The following is a 24,874-nucleotide window of genomic DNA, read 5'->3' as shown; positions in this document are numbered from 1 at the left end:
CTGACCTTCCAATTCAGAGGGGAAACTAGGTCTTATTTGGATTAGTCCGGTTTCCTCACGATGTTTTCCTTCACCGAAAAGCGACTGGTAAATATCAAATGATATTTCGTACATAAGTTCCGAAAAACTCATTGGTACGAGCCGGGGTTTGAACCCGCGACCTCCAGATTGCAAGTCGCACGCTCTTACCGCTAGGCCACCAGCGCTTACAATACAGCGCAAATACAAATATTTAACATTTCACCTTATTTTGAGATAAGGCCAAAAGTTACCAGAGTAAGTAATAGGTATCAATAAGGCCTCGCGGCATATTGATGGATCGAGATCATTAATATATATTATGCGATCTTATTTCAATAATAATCAGCCTACATAACATAAGTATAAAAAGCATATCGATCACAAGTTCCTACGTCTATACTTACTTAAAACTTTTTGAACCCGTATTGTTAATGTAAAAGTGATTGATCGATCTACATTTCAGGGCTATGATTGAATTGTGATGATTTATTTTTATCGATTGTTAATTGAGTTCGATAAAAAGTGAATAAAGTGACGATAACTTAAAAAATGAACACAACAATGACTATAATCCTGCAATAAACAATAATGTATACCTATAATAAATATACTTTTTAACATGGAAAGTTTGATAAATATATACTTATTTTTTCTCTTCAACTTTTCGAGCAATGTTTTTCAAAGATGTCAACTTGACAAGTATTTTCATAATATTTTATTATCTGATGCATAATATATTTCACCAAACGATCTTTATACTCCAAAGTGAAAGTGGATATATGACGATCATGTCACAACTTATTCAATGCCGAAAACTGTCATAAAACAATGTAGAATACCGCCCTTCTTCTGTTCCATTGTGCCAAAGTAGCAGCGGAAACATTATATCATATTTCTCTGACGTGCAATCTTGAATAAGATTTAGAATTTATTGTGGAGAGGCCTCTGAGCAAACTTTAATTCATAGATTTCCTTCACATATTCCGTATCATAAGGCACTGATGAATACTTGAGTACCATATATAGGCGCAATTTCACCACTGACTGTACAAAACCCCTTGGGCACAACTCCGACTCGCGCACATACCCAGTTATGATTCAAATTATCGTACAGTCAGCGTCAATAATAGCGTATAATAGCGAAACAACGCGCCAAAAGTATCATGCCACCCTCAAATACTTTTCTAATAGAGATTGATTAATATATTTTTTCTTTAGTTATTTAGGTCAGTATATTTGCATGCAATAATGTATCTTAATTGGTGTGTATAGGTACCTAATTTCAAATTTGTATGCCTGTCGGCGAAACATAATATATATAGCGTTCTTACATACTTTTTGTACCAACACTGTTACTTATGTTTACAAATAAACCATTTGAATTGGATTGAACTTGCGTTCAAAAAGATCTTCAACAATTTAATTGTTCTAAATATAGAGACATATTTCCTTCTGTTAATCTTTCAGTCAATACGGGTCTCTATTGTTTCCCAAATAGTTTTAAGTCATAATAATTTGTTTGTCCGAATTTTCGTTAGTCATAATTAGTTTTTCTCAGAAACGCGTAACTTTTCAGGATTGCCATAAAACAGACCTAGGTTAGGTTCTATAGAATAACCTTACGAAAATCCTGAAAAGTTAACAGTTTCAGTTTTATGACTAACGATAATATGACAAACCATACATTATGACTTAAAACTTTATGGGAAACAAAGGGACCCCGGTAGATACTTTTAACACAAAGGGTCGGTTGCACCAAACCGTCTTGTCACAGTAAAGCGTTCGCAAAATTGTATTGTATGGGAAGTTTTTTAGAACTCTGCTGCGTAACGTTGATCAGTCTGTTAACTGGCACTTAGTCTGTTACGTCACTTTTTATGCTGACTGTACCCGTTATAAGCACGTGTTTATTTCATTGTGCGACCTAATTACCCAATTGAAGCCTTTATTCTCGCTAATTTTGAAATGCAATAGTCAAACTAGTTTCCAATTGCATAATGCATATGAATTATTCCTCGATTATATTAAACCGTATTGTAATTGGCCTGACGATAAGGCTTTTTTTATACTAGTTGCTGCCCGTGACTTCGTATGCTTGCTATAATGATGATGATTAGAGCTCGGACATATTATCGCAAAAATAAATATTGTGTATAATTTTTAAAACTTTCGCGTTTTGAACACATATTAACTCAATCAGTTATCAGTTAGCCGCGACCACGACCAGTGAAACCTGTGTCAAAACGTCGGTAAATAAAGGTAATAAAATAGATTGCTTACTTCAATTATTAGGCAATTAATTAACTCTTTCAATTCCAACCCTCTTTGCACTCTCTTCAGGGATGATTTACGACATAAAATCTATCATATGTCCTTCCCCGGAACTCAAACTATCTCTATACCAAATTTCAACTAAATCGGTTCAGCGGCTTAAGCGTGAAGAGGTAACAGACAGACAGACAGACAGACAGACATACTTTCGCCTTTATAATATATTAGTATGGATTTCGGTGTTATATTTGTTTTGCGATGAAATGTCCGAGTTCTGATGATGATTCATAAAAACTGTCCTTTGTCCTTCCCAGAGCCTTAAACAGTCTACATTACAAATTTCATCTAAATCGTTCAGCGGTTTACGCGTGAAGAGTTAACAGACATACAAAGTTACTTTCGCATTTAAAATATTAGTAAAGTGTCATTCTATGGAACTTGCTAACTATGTAAACAAACCGCCATACTGAAATCTACATTTAGTGACAGTTTCAATATGGCGGTTCGTTTACATAGTAAGCAAGTTCTATAGAATGACACTTTAGGGATGATCCAATCCAACGATCTTATCAAGGTGCCGTTCGAATTGTAGCAGCAGTGCTGTTTGCGGTCGCGGTTGACCGCAGCGACAGTAATGGTTTGTATTGTACATGTTTTTGTGAATACGGTTCAATAGCGACAGCAGCATTGCGGAGGAAATGTGTGCCGCGACCACAGACCGAAAAACCAGTCTTGTTGCCGCACCTCCGCGTTAAGGGGCCCACTGATTAACAGTCCGGCCTGTCAGTTAGAACAAAATTTTGACAGTTCCGAACAACTGACAGGCCGATACCGTCCGGCGGACTGTTAATCAGTGGGCCCCTTTATTCTTTAAAAAAATGTATTTACTGACGGCGCAGAAGAAAAAAAATCGTATTTACACATTATATGTATTTTTTACGATGCATAATATTGCATTAAAAAAGATACCTATATCAAAAACATCAACATTGATATTACCTCGCGAGCTCGCGACCATGCCAAATTGTGAATCGGCGAATTATAATTTATTTAAGAGAGTGTAAATGACGCGTAATTATATAATGGCAATGAGTGCTTTTAGCATAATTACTCATTTTACAATTACCTACTCTCAACCTAATTTGAAACAATGATTACTGTTAAATCTCATTGTCAGTGCATTTGATAGCTTTTGGGATTACAAATGTGTATTAACTGAGGAAAATAGTGCTAAAGAGCCTAAGATACCTACGTCAAAAAATTGCTAAAAATACGAGATGGATCGGATAAGTTAGTGTCAAAAGTGACGTACCTGTTGGAAGAAACGTTACTTTTGACATTAACTGATCTGTTCCATATCAGGCCGTAAAACAATGTAAGTATCGACAGTTTGGTCATAGTTAAATGCAAAGTAAAACCAGCTGCCCGATTGATATCTTTTAGGAAAACAATCCATCAATAGAGTTTGGGGTGATGTCAGTAACGTGATGATCTTATTAATTTGTTGATCCAAAGTTGAGAAAGTATGTTTAAAAATCTCAACTTCAGTAAAATTGTAATAGATATGATAATATGAACTTAAAGCGTCTAAATACCAGGACATCTAGTTTTTTGCTTTATAATAAACCAAGATTTTAATTTAGAATTGACGTATAGATAAGTAAGTACTTAGTCGTTCTATATTGATGGTAAGTTACACGTGATACTATGAAGAACTTCTAGAGATCTACTAGCAATCACTCGCTTAGCTCCAAATTGCAGTTATAAACACGATCATAGCTTTTAAGTTCTCTTCGTGTCGGAGAAACGCGATCAACCTGAATGCGTCATTAGGTTCGCGAAATGTTCGCTTACTAAGACTACTATTCTTATTGGTTACTAGAACGCCTACTCACGGCCCGATTCGATCTTTAAGATACGTTAAAATTTTGTTATAATCCTTTTCAAATAGGTTGACTTCTGTGACAGCTGTCATCTCAATACAATTTCTCGTTTTAAGGTTATAAAATGTACGGAGATGACAGCTGTCACAGAAGTCAAGCTATTTGAAAAGGATTATAAAGATACGACATGGATCGGATATGTCAGTGTCAAAAGTGACGTTTCGTCAATAACAAAAACGGCACTTTTGACCTAAGTTATCCATATCGTATCTTTAGCAAATTTATGACCTATCTTAAAGTTCGAATCAGGCCGTCAATTGAAAACTGTAAAAGGTGTGACTACTAACTGCCCGATTCTAACTTTAAGATACGTCAATTAATAGATCTAGAAACGATATGGATTAGATGCGTCAGTGTCAAAAGTGACGTTTTTGTTTGAAGAAACGTCACATTTGACACCTACATATCTAATCCATATCGTTTCTAGATCTATTAACTGGCGTATCTCTGGGACTTCCGGTTCGAGCGCCATCTTGATGGCACGCGGCGAGATTAATTGATTCTTTTTTTGCTCATTAATATTGTTTAAAGTGTAATATCGATAGCCTATTATACAGTAAACTAATGTGGTAGTGTGCAGTGAATGGAGAATTTATCTTGAAGCACGTTTAACCATCATTTTGGAGTCGACGGCCGGTTGTACACGTGTTTCTTGTAATGCCCGCTATCGCTTTACAAGAGCTAAATCACCGTACACTGTCTTGTACTAACCGTACAATTTCAATCGTTTTACCCTGCTACTACGACCTTGACACTGGCGAAATAGCCCCAATGGGCTGAAGCCATAATTTTAAAAGAATGAATGAAATGAACTGGCGTATCTTAAAGTTAGAATCGGGCCGTAAATCAAATTAAAAAATGTAAGGGTGGTGCGTAAAAATTAGCATTAGTTTACTTTAACTTTCGACGACCGGTCTGGCCTAGTGGGTAGTGACCCTGCCTGCGAAGCCGATGGTCCTGGGTTCGAATCCCAGTAAGGGCATTTATTTGTGTGATGAACACTAATATTTGTTCCTGAGTCATGGGTGCTTTCTATGTATATAAGTATGTATTTATCTATATAAGTATGTATATCGTCGTCTAGCACCCATAGTACAAGCTTTGCTTAGTTTGGGGCTAGGTTGATCTGTGTAAGATGTCCCCAATATTTATTTATTTATTTATTTATTTACTTTGCGATGTCTGCATGAAAGACGCAAATAGTTAAGGATCAATGTTTCAAAGCACTTCAACTTTAGCAACACTTACCTACGTTACTGCAACGGTTACCAAGGCACCATGATTACCGTAGGCATAGCAGAAAATGCTTGTAGTAAATCGAATACATATTTGTTATTTTCAAAAGTACCCCGTTATCGAAGCTACCCCAATACGCCATACAGGAAAATAATGTCATAAAGTTTTCGTAAACAAACCATCAATCATCCATACATGGCCAGTGGACATTTCTGTTTCCATTATCGTAACCAATGCATTTCCCGACAACAGTAAATCGATACACCACTGTACACTGCCCAAAATACATAGACACTTATTACAGTTCGAAAGGAATATCAACACGAGGCCAAGGCAAGCTGGTCGTGTAAATATACCGTGGCTTTCCACATTTTGTATTCTTTCCTCATTTAATTGGATCAACGTCGGCAAGCCAACAGAGTTCGCGTGTCTGTAACACATTTCGTCTGTACCTGGATGTAGACGAGAAAATAACAGCAGGTCTGTATAAGAAAGCTACGCCATTAGTCCAAGAACCTAGAAGCCTCCCGTATACGTCAGATGGCCAGATGGCAGCCGTTTTTGTAAACAAATGTTGCCAGGATTAACGGTATATCTCAGGACTGGCCCGTAAGGCAATAAGAATGAGGCATGAATAGGGCCAGTACAGCGGTGATACCGCTACAACCCGATTGGTTGATGGGTTCGCATCACGCGCGCGATTGGTCGCAACTAATAGTTGCGTTCGACTGCACGATTGGCTCGAATTCGTGAGTGACACAGCTGAACTAGCACCATTTTTAGTGCCTATTCTTGGGCTTAAGTTGCCAAAGCCGATGCCAGATGTCTGAAGCATGGCACGGTAAAAATGATTAGTTGAGGAGTTCAAGCCTCAAATAATTACGATTCATAATATAATATAATTTTATGTTTAGAAGGCGACAAAACAATCCACTTACAGAATCATTTTTTTTTACACTAAATACCTTTGAATTTTAAATTTCTATTCACAGAATACTGGCTGAAATTGAATTACGAATAATACGGACCCTAATCAAAATGACAATTAGCACGAAAGTTATGACACTTATGACAAATTGTTATAGTGACGGATCTCCGAAAGTCCCAAAACTCAAATCTAACTAATTTGTTTGACCAAGCGGATGTTATCTGAAATCTTCAGACCATTGTAGACCCAGGCATTAAAACTTTATTCAACTTACTTCTGTCTTGTACAGCTTGAGCTTGATGTAGGTACCTAATGTTAAATCTATAGTTTGGTAAGTTAAATCTATATTAGATAGATGAGACACATACATGTTAAACATGTCAGCAATTTTCGACTTAAAAATACGTGAGTATCCCTTTATAATATATTTAAATAGATACTTCCTCCGCTGCAATGCTGTTTTACTACATTGCTGTAATAAACTTCAAATTTAATTACCTATCAAATGCTCAGTAAATTTATTTTTAATGTCTAGTCATGGATCTTTATATTATATACCTATTTTTATTGATTTTAGTTTTAAGTTTTAAGTTTTGATATTTTAATTAAATTGGACTGCGCGTATGTGGACAGTGTTTAACCTTAATTTTTAATTTCTATGTTATTGTTTTAAATTTGTTTAAAATCTTTTAATAGTCAATGAATTTTATTATTACCTATCAATTAATTGTCAACTTATCAAATGCTAAGTTTAATTTAATTGTTATATCTAGTCATGAATCTTTATGTTATACCTATACCTAATTGTATAAATTTTTAATTTTATCTTAAATGTATACCTATGGATCGATGTTGTCTGTAATAAATGATTTATTATTATTAATGTACTCGTACTTGTTAAATTGTCCTTTTCTTGCAGAAATACTCAGTATTGCTGCCGGTTGCGTTGCTTCAGAAAATTACAATGTTGACAATGTTGACGTCCTGGATACTTGACAATATCTGGGAGACCGAGCTTCGCTCGGAAAACATATTAAAACTCAAATATGTGCCTTTTCCCGGAGATAAGATCTAGCTAGACGATTTTTCGTCCCCGAAAACCTCCATATAGCATACCTATGTCATCGAAATCGTTAGCCGTTTCCGAGATCCCCGAAGTAGCTATATAAATATATAGTTTTATACAAGAATTGCTCGTTTAAAGGTATAATATTTCTCTCTCTCTACGCTCTAGCTACACAGCGCTGGTGTACTATTCCAATTTGACTTAACCTTTAAGTCCACTGTCCCTGTCACAACTGCCGTTGGTGTAGGCAATTCGTTTTATCGTAACACTAGATAAACTCACGAACGTGGAATTTCCCTACGTTTATTTCTATTTTCTTTCCTTTACCTGGGGATTTGTTCTAATCGCTTGCTATGCGGCTTGATCGCTTGGACAAACCTGTACAAGAGCGCTTTCTGACTTCGCGTAGTTTTTAATGCCAATCAGTGACAATCGCTATCGCTACGACAACGAAACGCTTTGTGTCTCTCTATCACACTTCCATATTAGTGCTACAGTGACAGCTTTGCATTTCGATCTCGCATTAAATACGTTTTATACGTTAGTATGACCAATTGACTTGCTCGACCAAAAAAATTACACGACGGTCGACCTGTATGTAACTAACTATGTAATGGAATCTAAGGTAACTAATTTAACCATCTTCCAAGGATCGTAGCGTCATGAAAATTGGCAGCTGTATGTAGTTCTGATGACAATACAATAATATGGTACTGTCGAACTGATCTGATGATGGATACAGGAGGTGGCCATAGGAACTCTGTGATGAAACAACGCAACCTAATTGTGTTAGGGGTTTTTAGAATTGTCTCGATGACTATTAGTTGTCTGTAGTAAGAAAAGTATAGTCAGCGATAAAAGCTTGTACCAAAAATGAAATTTTTGCCAAAAACTTATACTGAGTACCTCTGGTTTAGCCAGACACGATAGTCGACGGTATGAACATGAATTTGAGACAAGTGTAGGTATTATTATTTCAGACAAGTGATAATGGTTTTTTCTCAATGATATTATGTAGACACAACTTTCGCGACAAGTTTTGTGGGGAAACTTAGTAGTTTTTATCTGTCTGAGTACTTTCTGTACCTAATTTTAATCAGCTTACAATTTTGTAATCACAATTAGACATTTATTAGGTACTATTATATTGCAAACAACTGTTTTAAGAAGAAGAAGCAGGTAAAATCATCACTTACTGCAAGTTTACCGTGGAATTTCCCTAAACAAAATTGATCAAAGATTAGATTTAATATAACTAGTCATAACAAAGTCCTTGGTAACAAATATTGAATGAAAGGGTCTATAGACCGGCTTAATATAATGCTCAGATGGTTTAGTTTTGGAATTAGGTCAGCGCTTGTAGACTCCCGGCTTAAAATGACTTTGGTTAAATAGAACATTATGTGTACAGCTACAAGCAAAACGACTTACTAGCCTAGGTTTTGGTGCTAAGCGCTGCCCACCACTTATTTAAACTTTCTTAATCGCGTATTTAAGTTTTAAGATTAACCTCCGACGTTTCGAGGAGTTTTTCGCGCGGCTAGAAGATGTTGATGTCAACTTTAGCCAGTCTTCTCCGAGACCACGGGGACAACGCCGTCCTTGAAACGTCGGAGGTAAAACTTAAATACGCGATTAAGTCTCTAAGCGCTGCCATTTTGAAAAATGTCATAGTCAGATTATAGGACTCTGTATACAAAATCCTACTCAAGATCATTTTGATCTTGTAATAAGAGTGTATAAATGTGTACGCAGTGCCAGAAAGACTTAAAGATAGCGATTATGAAACAAAATGTGGCATATTTCCCTTTTTGAGATTATAGAAAATTTCAGTATTACCTAAGTAATTCTTCCTCAATACGAAAAATTTCTTATTTCTTATTCTTATTTCATTTATTTGCATAATCAGGTGCATTACAATACACAGGTGTTATTTGTAAAGTAGGTGGTACATGATACCCTGTCAGGGCATTGCAAAAATCTCTTAAATACTAAGTAAAGTTTCCGGTACAAACGTCATTCTAAGCAATATTATTAACAAAGCAAAAATCTGATTTCTATTTTTAACGCTTCACGGGTGCACGTTCAAAGTAAAACAGTTTATATTACAATATGTCAAAAAAAGTTAATAAGGAGCATAATTCACAATAAAATAACTTAGTAAATGTCAAAAAAAGAATTCAATGAAAATCCAGTGGTTTATTTTTCGGGTTACTAATGGATTACCGATTTTTTTTTGCCAGATTTTCATATCCCATACAATTTATCCCAAAAATATAAAAGCCAACTAATCATTTTCCAACTAAACAAGTCGCATATAAATATTTTCCAAGAGAACGATATGAAAAAATATATTTTGACATTTCCTTACTTTGGCAACATTTATTTTACCAAATTTTAATTACTCGAAATTATTAGTTGCCAAAGAATACAAAAACCATAACAAAACATGACAAATGTAAGAGTTATCAAAAAAAGAAATTGCCAATATTTATTTGAACAAATTTTAATTACTCCAAATGAGTACTTACCAAGGGATACAAAAACTAAAACAAAACGTGCTTTCTATTTTTTTCAAACTTTCTATTTTCTGCTCTGAGGAATACAAGGTAACTAATGAACCTATCTAGGTAAAAATATAGGTAGTCCTGTAGTGTATTTTTTTTCAATGCGGGGGGCTCCGATAACAATCCCTTTTTTTTAAAGCAAGTAAGATCCGGCAGCCGGTCGACGAAGCTCCGCTTCGCGGGGCTTCTATTTTCTGCTCTGAGGAACACAAGGTAACTAACGAACCTATCTCGGTAATAATATAGGTATCCTGTAGTGTTTTCTTTTTTGGAGCTTTCGGGCTGTTTAGTTTACCAAACCAAACTAAGCACCTACTTTACGTAACCTAGCCGTAACACATTTTTAATAACATAATGTTTTGGATAGACATAATTTGTCAAGTACTGGTTTTGCAATACATTTATTTGAACAATCATTTTTTAAGTAAAGATATTTCAGGACAAAATAATTCTGTCCAGTGATTTATTTGACAAAAATAAATTTGAGCGAACATTTATAGTCTTAGTAAAACATTTGGGAAAAAAACAGTTGGTCTTATAAAATTTGTAAAGTAACAGTTTGGGAAATTAAGTTTGTCAAATATTTATATGGGAAAGATTGAGTTGACAAACGTGCAGTTGGTAAAATTTGGTTGGGAAACGAAATTTGGTCAAAAAAGTTTCGGTAAATTAAACGGATTCCTTGTTTTCATTCAAAGTTAGATAATTTTTTTCCTTCGATACAGAATATTCGAAAGTTAATTAATTTTGTTACAAAGTTATGGCTCGTCCGCTACTTGAAATATTTTCGTCGGTAATTGTAAACTTCGTTATTAATAGGCGATTTTGTTAATAACTTTAGGATTATTATTTTATTTAAATTGCCTTCATATTTTCAATAAGTATTTTTTATTATACATGGTGGAACATTTCTAGAGGCTGAGCTGAAAGGATAGTGTTATCTAAGTGATCTACAATCGAGTTATTATAAACGTAAAGCTGGATTGAAAAGTAAAACAAAATCATTAAAATGAAATATTTTTATATCAGTGACAACCCTTCAAAGTTATTTACATTTTAAATTGACATATGTCATGTCATTCAATAGGATCTTCTTACTAGGGTTGAAACATACAGATTTTTGCACTAATGTTTCACAAACTGTACCTATTTCACAAACGGTTAGAAATATTAACGTGATTGTGAAAATTAAAGTACGTAGCCTGAACAATTCCCCGTTTGCGTTAAAGTCCTTCGTTGTGTTCCACCCGATAAATAGTATTGTTTTACTCATTGAAATCTCTTATTTTCATTTAATTATGATTTGCGTAAATCCCATTAGGTACGAAAATACGAAGGAACTGATTTTCTAATTAATTAAACATTCTAGATTAATAAAATTCCATTTTCGAAACAGTTTCGAAATAATAATGCTTCTGTGAGAAGTTGACACTCGCGGCCTGATTCGAACTATAAGATACGTCAAATATTTGCTAAAGATACGATATGGATCGGATATGTCAGTGTCAAAAGTGACGTATTTGTTTGAAAAAGTTAAGAAATTATTTAAGTACAACAAGCATGATGGGGTAAACATTAGTAAATACCTATATAAAAACTAATAAATACCTAATAAATAAGTAGTAACAAAATAATAGTATAATTCAGCCGGGACGTATATAGATTTATTATATGGTTGTGAATTTGGTTTACCCATATTTACTAACGTTTACTCCATCATGTTTTTTGTACTTAAATAACTTATTTACCTTCAAAACCTGATTTCTCTTATCTTTTAGCAATAACAACTGTCCAATCTTACATCCAACTCACCGATAGTGTATGTAGCGCCATCTATCTGAAAGGTCGCGCTCTTACATTTCTTGAACAGCTTTCCGCTCACGACCTGCCTCATCGCGCTGTTATGCGAGGCAGGGTTCGCAGTAATGTCCCGCCTCGCCACCGTGGCGCTAGTGTCGAATTTGTTCCTCAACTCGTCGAACGACAGCTCGGGCGAGAAATCCGGTGTCGCCTCCTCACTGCTGCTTACTTGCCCGCACGTCTGGTCGCCTGGTGGCGAGCTGACCGACTTTTTGTTCATTTTGGTTTTTTCACAGCACTAGAAACACTACAGCATGAAGTCTACATTTTCGTTCGGTTTTCAGTCTTACCTGAAACAAGAAAAAAATAAATGTTTTAAGCACATGCAAACAAAAACACAAAATTTAATACGTCATTTCATTAAGTATCAATAAATATTTTGCCATAAAACTAAAACATTCAAATAATAGTCACATCTGAATTAAAAAACCCACACACCCAGTCGGACTCGCACACGAAGGGTTCCGTACCATTATCTATAAAAACAGTCACCCATCCAAGTACTGACCCCGCCCGACGTTGCTTAACTTCGGTCAAAAATCACGTTTGTTGTATGGGAGCCCCACTTAAATCTTTATTTTATTCTGTTTTTAGTATTTGTTGTTATAGCGGCAACAGAAATACATCATCTGTGAAAATTTCAGCTGTCTGGCTATCACAGATCACGAGATAAAGCCTGGTGACAGACGGACGGACGGACGGGCGGACGGACGGACAGCAGAGTCTTAGTAATAGGGTCCCGTTTTACCCTTTGGGTACGGAACCCTAAATATTTAAGAGCCAACGGGAGTGGTCATTTCTCCATACAAACGTACTCCTCGTTTTCCTCCGTGGTTTTTGAAGCTAGAGCAATGATTTTTTCAACACAGATTAATATTGTCAATATCTGTGTCGGACCGTTTTGCTTTTTTTGATATTTTTGTTTTTTAAGGCGCTAGAGCCCTTCAAAAATGGCCAAACTGACCTAATTGACTATGCCGCAATGAGAGGCGTTGCATTCAAAACTGATATCAATTAGCCAAAAAAGCAAAACGGTCTGACACAGATAATTTCATAATCATTTAGATTTCCAAATTTGGTTACGATTGGTTAAGTTTTGGAGGAGGAAACAGAGGAGTACGAAACCTCGTTTTTTGAGATTTTTACGCAGGATTTTTCGCCTTGTCCTTATCGCACTACTTTTAGGTGCCGCTTCCGTTAGCGAGACGGGTATATTTACCTAAAATATTTAAAACTCAGCTCCTGTTTCGTCTTAAGTTCATTTTGGGCCATAGTTGGGAGCTTTTGGACTGTAGTTTTACGTAACAGTCAAGTGTAAAAATACGGGTGCACTATCATACTCAAAAATATGTCCCATAGCTCTTATGTCAGCGAATTAAGTACTATGGGACATATTTTTGAGTAAGTTGTATGCACCCATATTTTTACACTTGACTGTACATCTTTGTATCAATCTGGAGTTTAAATAAAATTCTAGATTCATTTCAATCTATGAAAATATTGATAATATTATCTGATTCTGAATAATAACCAAACTACTGGAAAACAAAATTTCTAAGATACCTATACGGCTACCACCAGTTTTGACATTGACATAACGCTCACGTTTAAGTAACTTACTTTCTATGCATCTCGCTCGTACTCGCATATGCGAGCAATAGTGGAAGCGAGATGTACAGAAAGTAAATTACGTAGACGTGAGCGTTATGTCAATGTTAAAACTGATGGTAGAGGCTCTAGACCGTAAAAATAAACATACTCCAATTAAAAAAAGTGTTTTTTTATTAACTCATCAACCCACCATACCTATGGCCACTTTTCTCTAGAGTTACACCAAGAAAAGTCTGCAGCGATATTGATAGCCCACGCAGGGCAACTGTTATTTATACGTCATAATTTCACAGAATTTTGACGTTTAAAATAACACTAGCACTGCGTAGGCTATCAAAATCGCTGCAGACTTTTCTTGGTCTAACTCTAGATTTATGGATACAGTAGAGATTACAATACTTTAGGTGGCCACGTTAAGAATAACAATAAAACATCATTAAATCAAGATAAAACCCACAGAAAAAGGACTAAATGTTTAAAAAATCACAGCATATCAAATAGCTTTTGTTCGAAATAAAATTCAGACTCTTAGTGGACGTCCATAGCATAGGGGCCTGAACAAATTTCTTTGGCAAAAAATGTAAATCGAGTGTTTGCTCGCATAGGGACCCTCGTAGCATAATTACTTAGGCTTAATAGGACGTGGGACGTGTATTTATTTGGTAAATTGCTAAGTTTTCATTACGTTTAGTTTTAACCCTTCGTCAACCCTTTATTTTTGGAATAGATAATATGATGAACTTTCTCCCATTATTAGAAATTATAATAAGACTTTGATATGTATAATTATAATATATAGGTATACTAAATTGCTTATTTCAAGCGAGACAATGTTTGGCATAGTAGACATTGTTGAGGAACTTTACGTTAAGATTCTGAAAAGGTTTTTCTACTCCTAAAATGTATAAAGATATCGGATTAGTTAAGAATATAAAGTGAGGAGACTGGAGAGTCTCGTCGTCATGTACCTACATAATTATTATCTTAGTTTGACTACCATTTCGTATGTATCAGTTTAGTTTCTTAAAGGTTAGCTGGAAGAGATCCCTTAACGGGATAAGTTCGCCTTTGTACACATTTACTGTATTCTCTCTGTGTTATGTACTTGAATACTACTACTACTAAAGTGTATAAATAAAAGCAATAAAAAAAAATACAATGCAATTTGGATAAAAAGTTAACAAACTGCACCTTGATTCATTGCTATTAATTATTAAGTACCTACGCATACCCACTAAATTTTACGACAAGCTCGTGTTACACAAAGTAGTTACAATTACCGTTAAATTAAAACTCATTGGCAATAACGTCATTACTGTTTTATCGTAATGAACTAATACTTTGTTCAGATCATTTACTGTAAGTGGATTCCAGTAATCGGCCATGCAATGGCTTCAACGCAATCAAATATGTCAGGCAACATAGTCTTAGGAGCACATTCCAAGATCACCCAATTTCCGCATTCGGCGTTCCTAGCTATACACATTTATACATGCGGTGCCTCCATATTGAATCAAGCACTTCTAATGACTGCAGCGCATTGCGTCTATGATAATACGGACCCAAAAAAATATATTGCGTTTGTGGGACACAGTATAAGACAAAAAGGTAGTCAATATGCAGTTTTAAACTTAACTGTGCATGAAAATTTCCACAGCGAGCATATTTGGAACGATATAGCTTTATTGAGGTTGAAGAAGGATTTAAAGTTTGGAAGGAACGTCGCTAGAGTAATTTTATTGCCGGATCCGCCTTACGATGAGAAGGCATTTGTTGCTGGTTGGGGTGTAACAGAGGTAAGCTTTAAAGTTGGCATACATCACTTGTAAGGTTATGACAAGCGTCCCTTGCGTACCAGCAAAGAGAATAGAGTCTATAGAGACGGATTGTTAATTATGTAGCCACTGTAAATTTACTTCCATCTTTCGACGGAACATAAAACTGTTAGAACGCCATTTGACTTTGATCCTTATTCTTTCACTGATATGTGTTAACTTATTTAATATTAATATAATCGCCATCTACTCGACTATAGGCCAAAGGTATGGTGGAATGTTTTCGAGCGATGGCGCCATACCTTCAGCCCATGCTCGAGTAGACTGCGTTAATATTAATATTTAACAAGTTAACACATATCAGTGAAAGAATAAGGATCAAATTCAAATGGCGTTCAAACAGTGTTAATCTTCTGTCGAAAGATGGCAGTAAATGAACTGTAGCTACATAATTTACCATGACAGTAACTCTCTACTTCAAATTCTCTTGCGTACCAGTATATTAGTGCTGACACAACCGTCAATTTTATAGCTGTACACTGTCTACCTTTTGTGATATGGAGTGGAGACCTGCTGAAACATTCACGCTTGGTTGCCAAAATGTTGCAGACTCAAGGAAGAACTAAGAATGCTTTATTAATATAATTATTTTACACTACTAATATGTTGCTACTTTACCGCACTGGTAATTAGACTTTACGTAGCTATGTCGAAAATACAACACACTAGTGCAGTTGACAGTTTTTGACGACCGGTCTGGCCTAGTGGGTAGTGACCCTGCCTGTGAAGCCGATGGTCCTGGGTTCGAATCCCAGTAAGGGCTTTTATTTGTGTGATGAAACAGATATTCCTTCCTGAGTCATGGTTGTTTTCTATGTATTTAAGTATTTATATATTGTATATATCGTTGTCTGAGTACCCACAACACAAGCCTTCTTGAGCTTACTGTGCACTGTGGGACTTATACTTGCCGCAAAACTAAGTGGCGAGTCAGGTCATAATGCCATCTCTTTCACTCTTGGTTGGTCTTATCAAGGGTAAACGAGATAGCATTATGATCTGAGTTGCCGGTTGGTATTGCGGCAAGTATAGTCAATCTGTGTATGTAAGAATGTCCTATAATTTATTTTTTATTTATTATTTTTTATTAATGTACTCTGATGATTAACACCATCGATTTTTTATTCGTTTTCCAGATAGATGGCTTTATCAGCGATTCCCTCAAGCATACTAGTCAGAAGGTCTATAAGCCCAAGGCCTGTGTCCTTATTGGCTTGAAAAATGTTCCCCGAGGCACTATCTGTGGAGAGCATAAAGACAAAAAAGGGCACCCAGAGCAGTAAGTTGATAAGAAAAATTGGTTAACTTTAGATCGGTATTTTAAAAAATACGCTTTTTTTCAACTGGTGTGTGGCTGAATCTGGGACGATTGATCCAATCTTACATAATCTGTACCAATTTTTTTTGTTTTTCAGGGGTGACTCAGGCAGCGCTTTAGTAGTCCGTGGCTATATTCAGATCGGAATTGTGTCTTACAATAGACCAGACGTCTCAAAAACAAACGTAGTTTACACGGACACTGGTTACTTCTACGAATGGATTAAAGAGAACTCGAGAAAATTGTATTGCATTAAGAGAACGGGATGAAACATTGTGTATTTATAGATGGGTTAAAACAATAATAAATTGTGAAAATATACGGATGCCCTAATGCTAGTTTACTTTTGATTGGCATCTAAGATCGTTGAATTTTGGAACTAACTAACTCAGTGATCCAAAAAGAATCTTGGCCTCCGAAACGAGAGCGTGTCCCCTGTCCCGGTCCTGCGCAACCTCTTGCCAGTTACTGACGCAAAGCTGAAGCGGTGCCGCCGTCACACTGTCTTCCCAGCGATACCTGGGCCGACCCACCGGAGGGCTACCAGTCGGTCGTCCCAAGAAAGCCCTCTTGACAGCCCGATCCTCTCCCAATCTGAGTAGGTGACCGAACCAGCGAAGTCTGTGGGTTTTCGTTTCCCCGACGATATTGGGTTCGGCTACCCAACCGAATTTCGACTTTTGGAAGGTACTTATGTTTTATTTCCAAACGAATGGGGTGGATATGTATCGGGAGAAGATCGTCTATCAGGTAAGAGTAACATCTCCAAGCAATAACGTCGCATGACTTTAACCACTCATTCTCATTCTTTACATATAATATTACTAGCTTCAGACTCTTTATACCGATATAATCATAAACTAGAAAAGACAAACATACAACCGTACACATTTCAAGTAGTTATAGGCAACCTATAAAAGTATGATAAGTATTTATCAAACATATTTGCAATAAAGTCCTAAGTCACGGTTTTCATAATCTTAAGCGTAGGTAATGTAAGCAAAACACGTTCGCACATAAACACCCATATTTTTAAATGGATCTCTCAGTTGAGATAAAATTGTAGACGTCTCTTCACATAATCGTCTTCCATCTAACTATGCACATGACAAGAAGAACAGCTGCGTTATTTCTGTAAAATACAGACGATTGTTGGGATGCCAAGGGAATGAGCTACGATCGACAGAAGATAATAAAAGTATAAGGGTCTAATCTTCCATTTTAGCGGAATCATAAACAATGTTTATTAAACATCATAATGTAACTGAAGCATTGACAAAATCGTTCGCTGTGAGTTTTAACATAAGAATATCAATTTTATTATAGTTAGACAACTATTATTTAGCGTTTGACTATATTAAAAAATCTGACACTACCTAGTTAATTTATTGATATAAAATAAAATTTTACACTCTTGTGAAAAAGTTATCATCGAAATAAAAAAAATCTTATGTCGAACCATAGGTACGGCGTCGTTCCACAGTGAGTTATGGTAATATAGTACAACCGCAGATAATTCCAGAGTAGGTACAGACAAATCAATTTGGTATTGATGAAGCTGTTCTTCCTCATCTGTGCCCGACCCTCGGATAGAGCCATCGCCGCGGTGAAGAAATAAATTTTGCAGTAGGTCGGAGTACGCAATCAAATCCTTTATTTTCTCTCCTTTAGCTGCCAAAAAGGGCGGGGAATAAATCCGACAATAGTCAATGGTTAATCTTAAACTCACGATTCAGTGTTACATCATTTAGATTAAGATAAGAAGAATAATGAACCAATCAAACTTTCATTACAATCAAAGCAAAATAACGAATTGCTGCCATTTTATTTAATATGCTTATATTGCTGACACGTGCTTATATCCTTTGCACATTTTATCAATTTCTCCCCAATAGCTGTCTAATAAATAAGCCCAAACTTGATGGGGCTGTGTTGCTTAAAATTTGCTTTGGCCATCTTCTCACGGCATTATCAGATCAGCCTCTACCTATTATAGCATTATATGTCATGACATTTGCGCCAAATTTTAGCTTAACCGATATGGGAAAATTGTTCAATTGTTTTATTTTATGTTATAAAATTCATTTACTACTACGTTATCTCTATGTGCTTCAACCCTGAGCAGAATACGGGACAGCCCCAATATAATCCTGGGCATTGTCTCAGAAACGTGGGACAGCCCCCTAATGAGGCACTGGCTCGGTCTGCATGCGCCAGTTCCGTATGTAACAGTATGTGAAGGTTAAGTTAGTTTTGTTTTATTTTTAAATTTTAATGTATTCTTTAGTTTTATATGATGTTAACCCTAATTTTAAGTTTAGCAATAATGATACTAACCCCAATGGACCTAAAGTCTGAAATAAATTACTTTTATTTATTTTTTTATTTATTTACTACTTACTAAAGAAGGCTGCGAAACACAATCCAAGTAATTAGTTTGTTACGTTTCAGTTTCCCAATTGGGTAAGTGTATTATTTTGATTAAGGAATGTCTTAAAATTTTAACATCATTTGTGACGCATCGAAGTCTGTACAAATACTCCTTACCAAATACATACAATATGGTACCTTTCTCTTGGGAACGTCACATTTGCGGATTACGGACACTCCCAAACTCATAACTACAAATCATTAGCAACTTCTATCCGATCATTACCCACATTAAAACTTTCTCCCGTCCAAGTTGTCAACTATATGAAGAGCGAAAAGCGTCGAGTTTTTCTGCACCTTCGCGATTTTCGCGAAGGCCCATTTATTAACTCATTAGGAGTGAGCGCTTCTTATCCGGCTATTTGTCTTGCTTTGAGACAAACGATTTCGCTATCGGTGGTTTAATTTTATTTTTGGTTTTATTTACGTTAAAAAAAACCGGCCAAGTGCGAGTCAGACTCGCCCACCAAGGGTGCCGTACTTTTTAGTATTTATTGTTATAACGGCAACAGAAGTACATTATTTCTGAAAATTTCAAATGCTTAGTTATCACGGTCCATGAGACACAGCCTGGTGACAGACAGACAGACGTACAGCGGAATCTTAGTAATAGGGTCCCAAAGTCCCAAAAGGGTAAAACCCTTTGGGTACGGAACCTTAAAAATAAAATATTTAAATAGTTATTTATTTCCACTTATAAAGATTTTTTTAAACTATTATTTAAGTCTGCCTTTAAGTATATTCAATGATGTCACATCAGAATTTAATTTCCGGTTTACTTTTAATATTGTGAAGGCTCATCCTAAATAATATAAAACTATTCTCGTGGGCTCTGTAGACTTCGCAAATTTCCATGGTTCCCTCATTTTGAAAAAGCATTTCGTTAGGAAATAATAATACCTACCAAAAGTCGAAATCCGGTTGGGTGGCCGAACTTTGGCCGAACCCAATATCGTCGGCGAAACGAAAGCCCACAGACTTCGCTGGTTCGGTCACCTACTCAGAATGGGAGAGGATCGGGCTGTCAAGAGGGCATTCTTGGGACGACCGACTGTTAGCCGTCCGGTGGGTCGGCCCAGGTATCGCTGGGAAGATAGTGTGACGGCGGATCTGCTTCAGCTTCGTGTCAGTACCCGGCAGGAAGTTGCGCAGGAACGGGACAGGTGGCACGCTCTCGTTTCGGAGACCAATATTCTCTTTGGATCGCTGAGACAAAATAGTTGGAAATACCCTAATCAAGTAGGTATACCTTAAAGAACGGGGTATAATTTATGGCTATAATATCTGTGCCCTGGCTTGGCATTAGCTCAAAGACTAATAAATCCAAGCCACGATGTAAGCCAAAAACTCATGAAAAATATGATGGTAAACTTTTTAAATTACCTTCTGCGTTTTATGTTCGGTAATTTTCAGAAGTTTTACGTTTTAAGGGTAGTTTATAATTTTTTTTTGTTTTGTAGATCCACGCATATTTAAATTCAAACATTTTTACAACTTATTTTTGTTTATAAAAAAAAGGATATTGGATTATTTTGGTAATAGAATAAAGTTGATAATCAATACTCAATAACGCTCTAAAGCCGACAACATACCGGGAGCACATTATTATGTGGAATGCATGAAAGGGTGCTTTGTGCTCTCTATTGTTTCCTAGACGGCTTGGACGTGAACAAAATTTTATCCCGAACATTTAACATGAAATGCCTACTATGCAATACAAACCTCTAAAGTATTTTCAAAATTACTATCACTTACACACGCGTGCCAACATTGCAAATACATAATTGTAATGTTATTGTCTGTGAAACATCAGGTGGTTGATTTTTTTATCATTTGTATAACACAAAAAATAGGTCCTGTCCGCGTCTTCGTCTGTATGGAATGATGATTTCCGTGATAAAAATTACCATTATGTTCTTCATCTGAAATCAAACTATGTCCACGTCTATACCAAATTTCACCAAATCAGTCTAGCATTTTAAGCATGAAGAATTAAGATCAAGCTGGTAGCAAGCTGAAGAATGGATCGGAAATCAAACTACACATGTTCATACATAATTACACCTAATTCGGTTTACCGTTTTAAGGGTGAAGATCAAACTGAAGAGTTTTCAGCTGCCTTACCTACTGGCTATTCTGGATATACTTAGTGCTGAGGAGATCTCACATACTTTTTCCCATATATCGGTTCAACAGAATTAGGTACCTATCATGAAAACCGCCAAGTGCGAGTCGGACTCGCCCACCGAGGGTTCCGTACTTTTTAGTATTTGTTGTTATAGCGGCAACAGAAATACATCATCTGTGAAAATTTCAACTGTCTAGCTATCACGGTTCATGAGATACAGCCTGGTGACAGACAGACGTTCAGACAGACGGACAGTGGTTAGTAATGAAGTCCCGTTTTTACCCTTTGGGTACGGAACCCTAAAAATAATCGCTAGAGCGTTTTCCTGGATATGGGTCTGGAGAAGGGGCATCTATTAGAGTGTAAATTAAGTATGGTTTGTCTAATAATTAGACAAACCATACTAGCGACAAGAAGAGAAAGTTTTGTTTTACAGTTAAATACCTATGTATCAAAGTATTCTACTAATATTCACTAAGTTCAAGATTTACACTGTTACTTACAAAACGAACCTGAATATAAAGGAGTGTCCGTTAAAATTTAATTAGAACCCCACTTGTTACAGTATAGAAAGAAAGCGGACGAAAGATAAATTATCTACACTCGAGCTTAATCGAAACGGTTTCTTTGATCAATTAATTATTTGGCGTGCTTGGAATAAGTTCGGGGAAAACTTGCAGGAATTCGCCATTATTTCGTTTTTTTATGATATAGCAGGCTAACGAGCAGATGAATCACCTGATGGTAATCAATTACCGTCGTCCATGGTCGCCACACCAAACGGGTTGTGAGTGCGTTGCCGGAATTTAAGATGGGAGTACGCTCTTTCATTGAAGGTTTGGAGGTCTTATGTCCGGAAATATCGCGGGCGACAGTTCATTCCACAGTTTGGCTGTGTGAGGGAGGAAGTTTCTGGAGAAACGCAGAGTTGAGGAGCTGCCAACCATAGAAATGTGGTATGGAATTTGTGGTATGGAAATGATTGTCTTTCACTGTTGGTTTTATTGAATTCTAGAATCTCTTACTACTTATTTTACCTTATAGACTTATTATTAATTTACTTCTACACGTTGAAATTTAAGCGGAAATATGCTAGTCGCTGTACTCTTTTGGTGGTGTCACTCGATTATCATAAAATGTAATAAAGTCAGATTATGACTGTAATTTTTAAGTGTTATTTGGGTTAAACATGACATTTAAATAGAAAAGGACATGCGAATGTAATGTTCTACCAGGATTCAGTCCCTATGGGGGTGAATGAGATGGAAAAAATAGTAAGAAACCTACTGACGGGATAGGGAGCAGTTATTCGAATTATAGTATCGTGTTAACATAATTTCACATAAATTTATTGAATCGTGAACTTATTCAAATAAATTCCGTATTAAGAATTTATTTATGAACCAATTTGGATTTTGACGCTGCGAATAATGTAAGCTATGAATATTTAAACGTTCTCTAACAATTAACAAGGATTACGTAAAATAAATTTCGGTCAAAACTATGAATATTGGCAGCTTTTAGTTGTAAAGTAGTAGTAAACTCTTTATTGTACGAAAATACACATTAAAAACGAAGTACAAAGGCGAACTTATCTCTTTAAGGGATCTCTTCCAGTAAACCTTTTCCTGCCTCCTGCTTTTCTTGGCGATCCTGAGTAATTACAAGTAGGCGAACTTATCTCTGAGGGATCTCTTCCAGTAGGTACATCTTTTCCTGCTTCATGCTTTTCTTGGCGATCCTGAGTATTTTCAAGTGGTTTTTGGATGGGCAGAACTTGTTTCCTGTTATCATTTCTTAAAATTAAGATTTCGAAGGAACTCATCGTAATAATCCAAAATGACTAAAAATTTCTTTCTGGTTAATAACAACGTACTTTCGGCATAAAACTACGATTAAAAAAAGGAAATCAGATAATTTGCTAAAATATAACCTAATAGCGTATAAATTTGAAAATGACCTCCTACGGCCTAGTCTACCTAGTCTAGTGTTGCGTTCGAAACGTCGCAGATGTGTTTTAAGGTATTTTTTTACCCATCATGGAATCTCGCACACCTTGCGAGATTCCATTGCGAAATTACTCCCCGTGTGCCTTATTAAAAGAAACACAGGAAACATCTTTAACACGAAAGTGTGATGAAAAAAACGAATAATCTAATTTCGAACACAGTTATAAGTCGAATGAGAAATCAAAGTTAGCGTTCGTTTCTACGTAACTTCGCCGTCGTGATTACTTGCCGGAACTCCAGGCTTGAAGCTTTCATATAAATGAACAACGAGTTCTTGGCAGCTTCCTTGGCATATTTAATTCATGACTACATGAAATGAGCAGTTCGTCGAAGTTCAAAATGGAATATTTGAGATCCATTCGGCTGTTTCATTGATATTGTTATGTAATGATTATGCTTCTGCACCTAGTAACTATTTATATAATATCTATAATGACATTTTCTAGTTTCTTATAACCCTGTTTGTGATTTGATAATACAATGTATAAATATATGTATTTTAAATCGTCTTTTCAATTCAGAATTTAATGTATTAAATTATTCTGTGAATTGTGTTGTCACATAGTCTACACGCTCAATGCCTGTAGTGCAGATAAATAGTAATTAGTGTAATTACTTAATATTTTTCCCGAATATTAGTAGACCAATGATCATCACCAATATTATAGAAACTGTTGTAACAATATGTAAATATTATTATAATGTAACAATGATGAAAATATATATACATAAAGAAAACCTTCCAGGAGAAAATTCATTTATATTACCATATTTTTTACCATTTTATCAATCAAAAACCAAAGTAAAAAATCGTTTATAAAGTATTGTAGGTACGAAAGGATATCCTGAAATAGACGTCCGCGCAAACACACTATCGAGTAAACATTGCGTGACGTGGCGGCGCTCAATCGTGCGTGCACGCACTCGCGCACAAAAGTAGATCACATTTTACGAAAAAGGTAAATTAATTTTAGCAGGTAACCCCAAAAACGGAATAGAAGTATAAGTAGTAGAGGCCAAAATAAGATAGAAGGGCGACGAAGATGTCGATAAAAACCAATATAAAAACTTACAAACCGATACTAAAAATAGGAATAACACTGTGCATAAACTAACGGGGACAACATGGGGACCCTCAGTTAGCTCTTGAACCAGAAACCCACCGCTCACCAACCGCACCCTCAGTGGAACCTGTATAACGCCTGGCCCGAAGATTGGTTGCAAGTAGACGTCCCATCCAATCTATTTGAGCTAGACCCACGGAGCCACACATCTGGGTTCAATGAATCGTGCTTTGTCTGGAGCATGCTCAACCGCCTGAGAAAAGGAATCGGTCACTGCACGTGCCTTCGGAAAAATGGGGATGGAGGGGCCAGGAATGCTGTGAATGCGGATGCCCAAAGCAAACTGTTCGGCATATCGATCGTCTTCGAGTTCCCACTGACAAATTATGATGGGCCCGAGGAAGATTTTAAAACCATAACGATGGCAGCCATCACCTAGGTACCTACTTGGAAAAATGTACCTAGATATAGATTGTACATTAAGTAAAGAATGTTAACTTAATCACCAGACGAGAATAAGTAAATAAATTTTGCTACCTATTTATGTATTCGTGGGTAAATTTTCCGCCAGTAATAACATAGCAATA

At 36.1% G+C, this 24,874-nt stretch overlaps 2 protein-coding genes and 1 long non-coding RNA gene across 4 annotated transcripts in view; 2 read left to right on the top strand and 1 right to left on the bottom strand.

Moving 5' to 3' along the window:
• LOC134790492 (dual specificity calcium/calmodulin-dependent 3',5'-cyclic nucleotide phosphodiesterase 1) overlaps positions 1-12,177 on the bottom strand; it is a 299,273-nt gene extending 287,096 nt beyond the window's left edge. For both annotated transcript variants that reach the window (XM_063761306.1, XM_063761307.1), the window contains exon 1: positions 11,845-12,177. In XM_063761306.1, the coding sequence (XP_063617376.1) occupies positions 11,845-12,112 (268 nt within the window). In that variant the 5' untranslated portion in view covers positions 12,113-12,177. The remainder of the gene's footprint in view (positions 1-11,844) is intronic.
• LOC134790512 (uncharacterized) overlaps positions 1-24,874 on the top strand; it is a 248,835-nt gene that overhangs the window by 120,164 nt on the left and 103,797 nt on the right. The gene's annotated exons all lie outside the window — the stretch shown is intronic.
• LOC134790506 (chymotrypsin-2-like) lies at positions 14,820-16,990 on the top strand. Its single transcript, XM_063761330.1, has 3 exons — positions 14,820-15,299; positions 16,475-16,617; positions 16,754-16,990. Exons 1-3 carry the CDS (start codon positions 14,892-14,894, stop codon positions 16,923-16,925), a joined length of 723 nt encoding a protein of 240 aa, XP_063617400.1. The 5' UTR covers positions 14,820-14,891; the 3' UTR covers positions 16,926-16,990.

Source organism: Cydia splendana, chromosome 5 (genome assembly GCF_910591565.1).
Source record: "Cydia splendana chromosome 5, ilCydSple1.2, whole genome shotgun sequence".
Taxonomy (NCBI): Eukaryota; Metazoa; Arthropoda; class Insecta; order Lepidoptera; family Tortricidae; genus Cydia; species Cydia splendana.
This window is presented reverse-complemented; position numbering and strand designations above follow the sequence as displayed.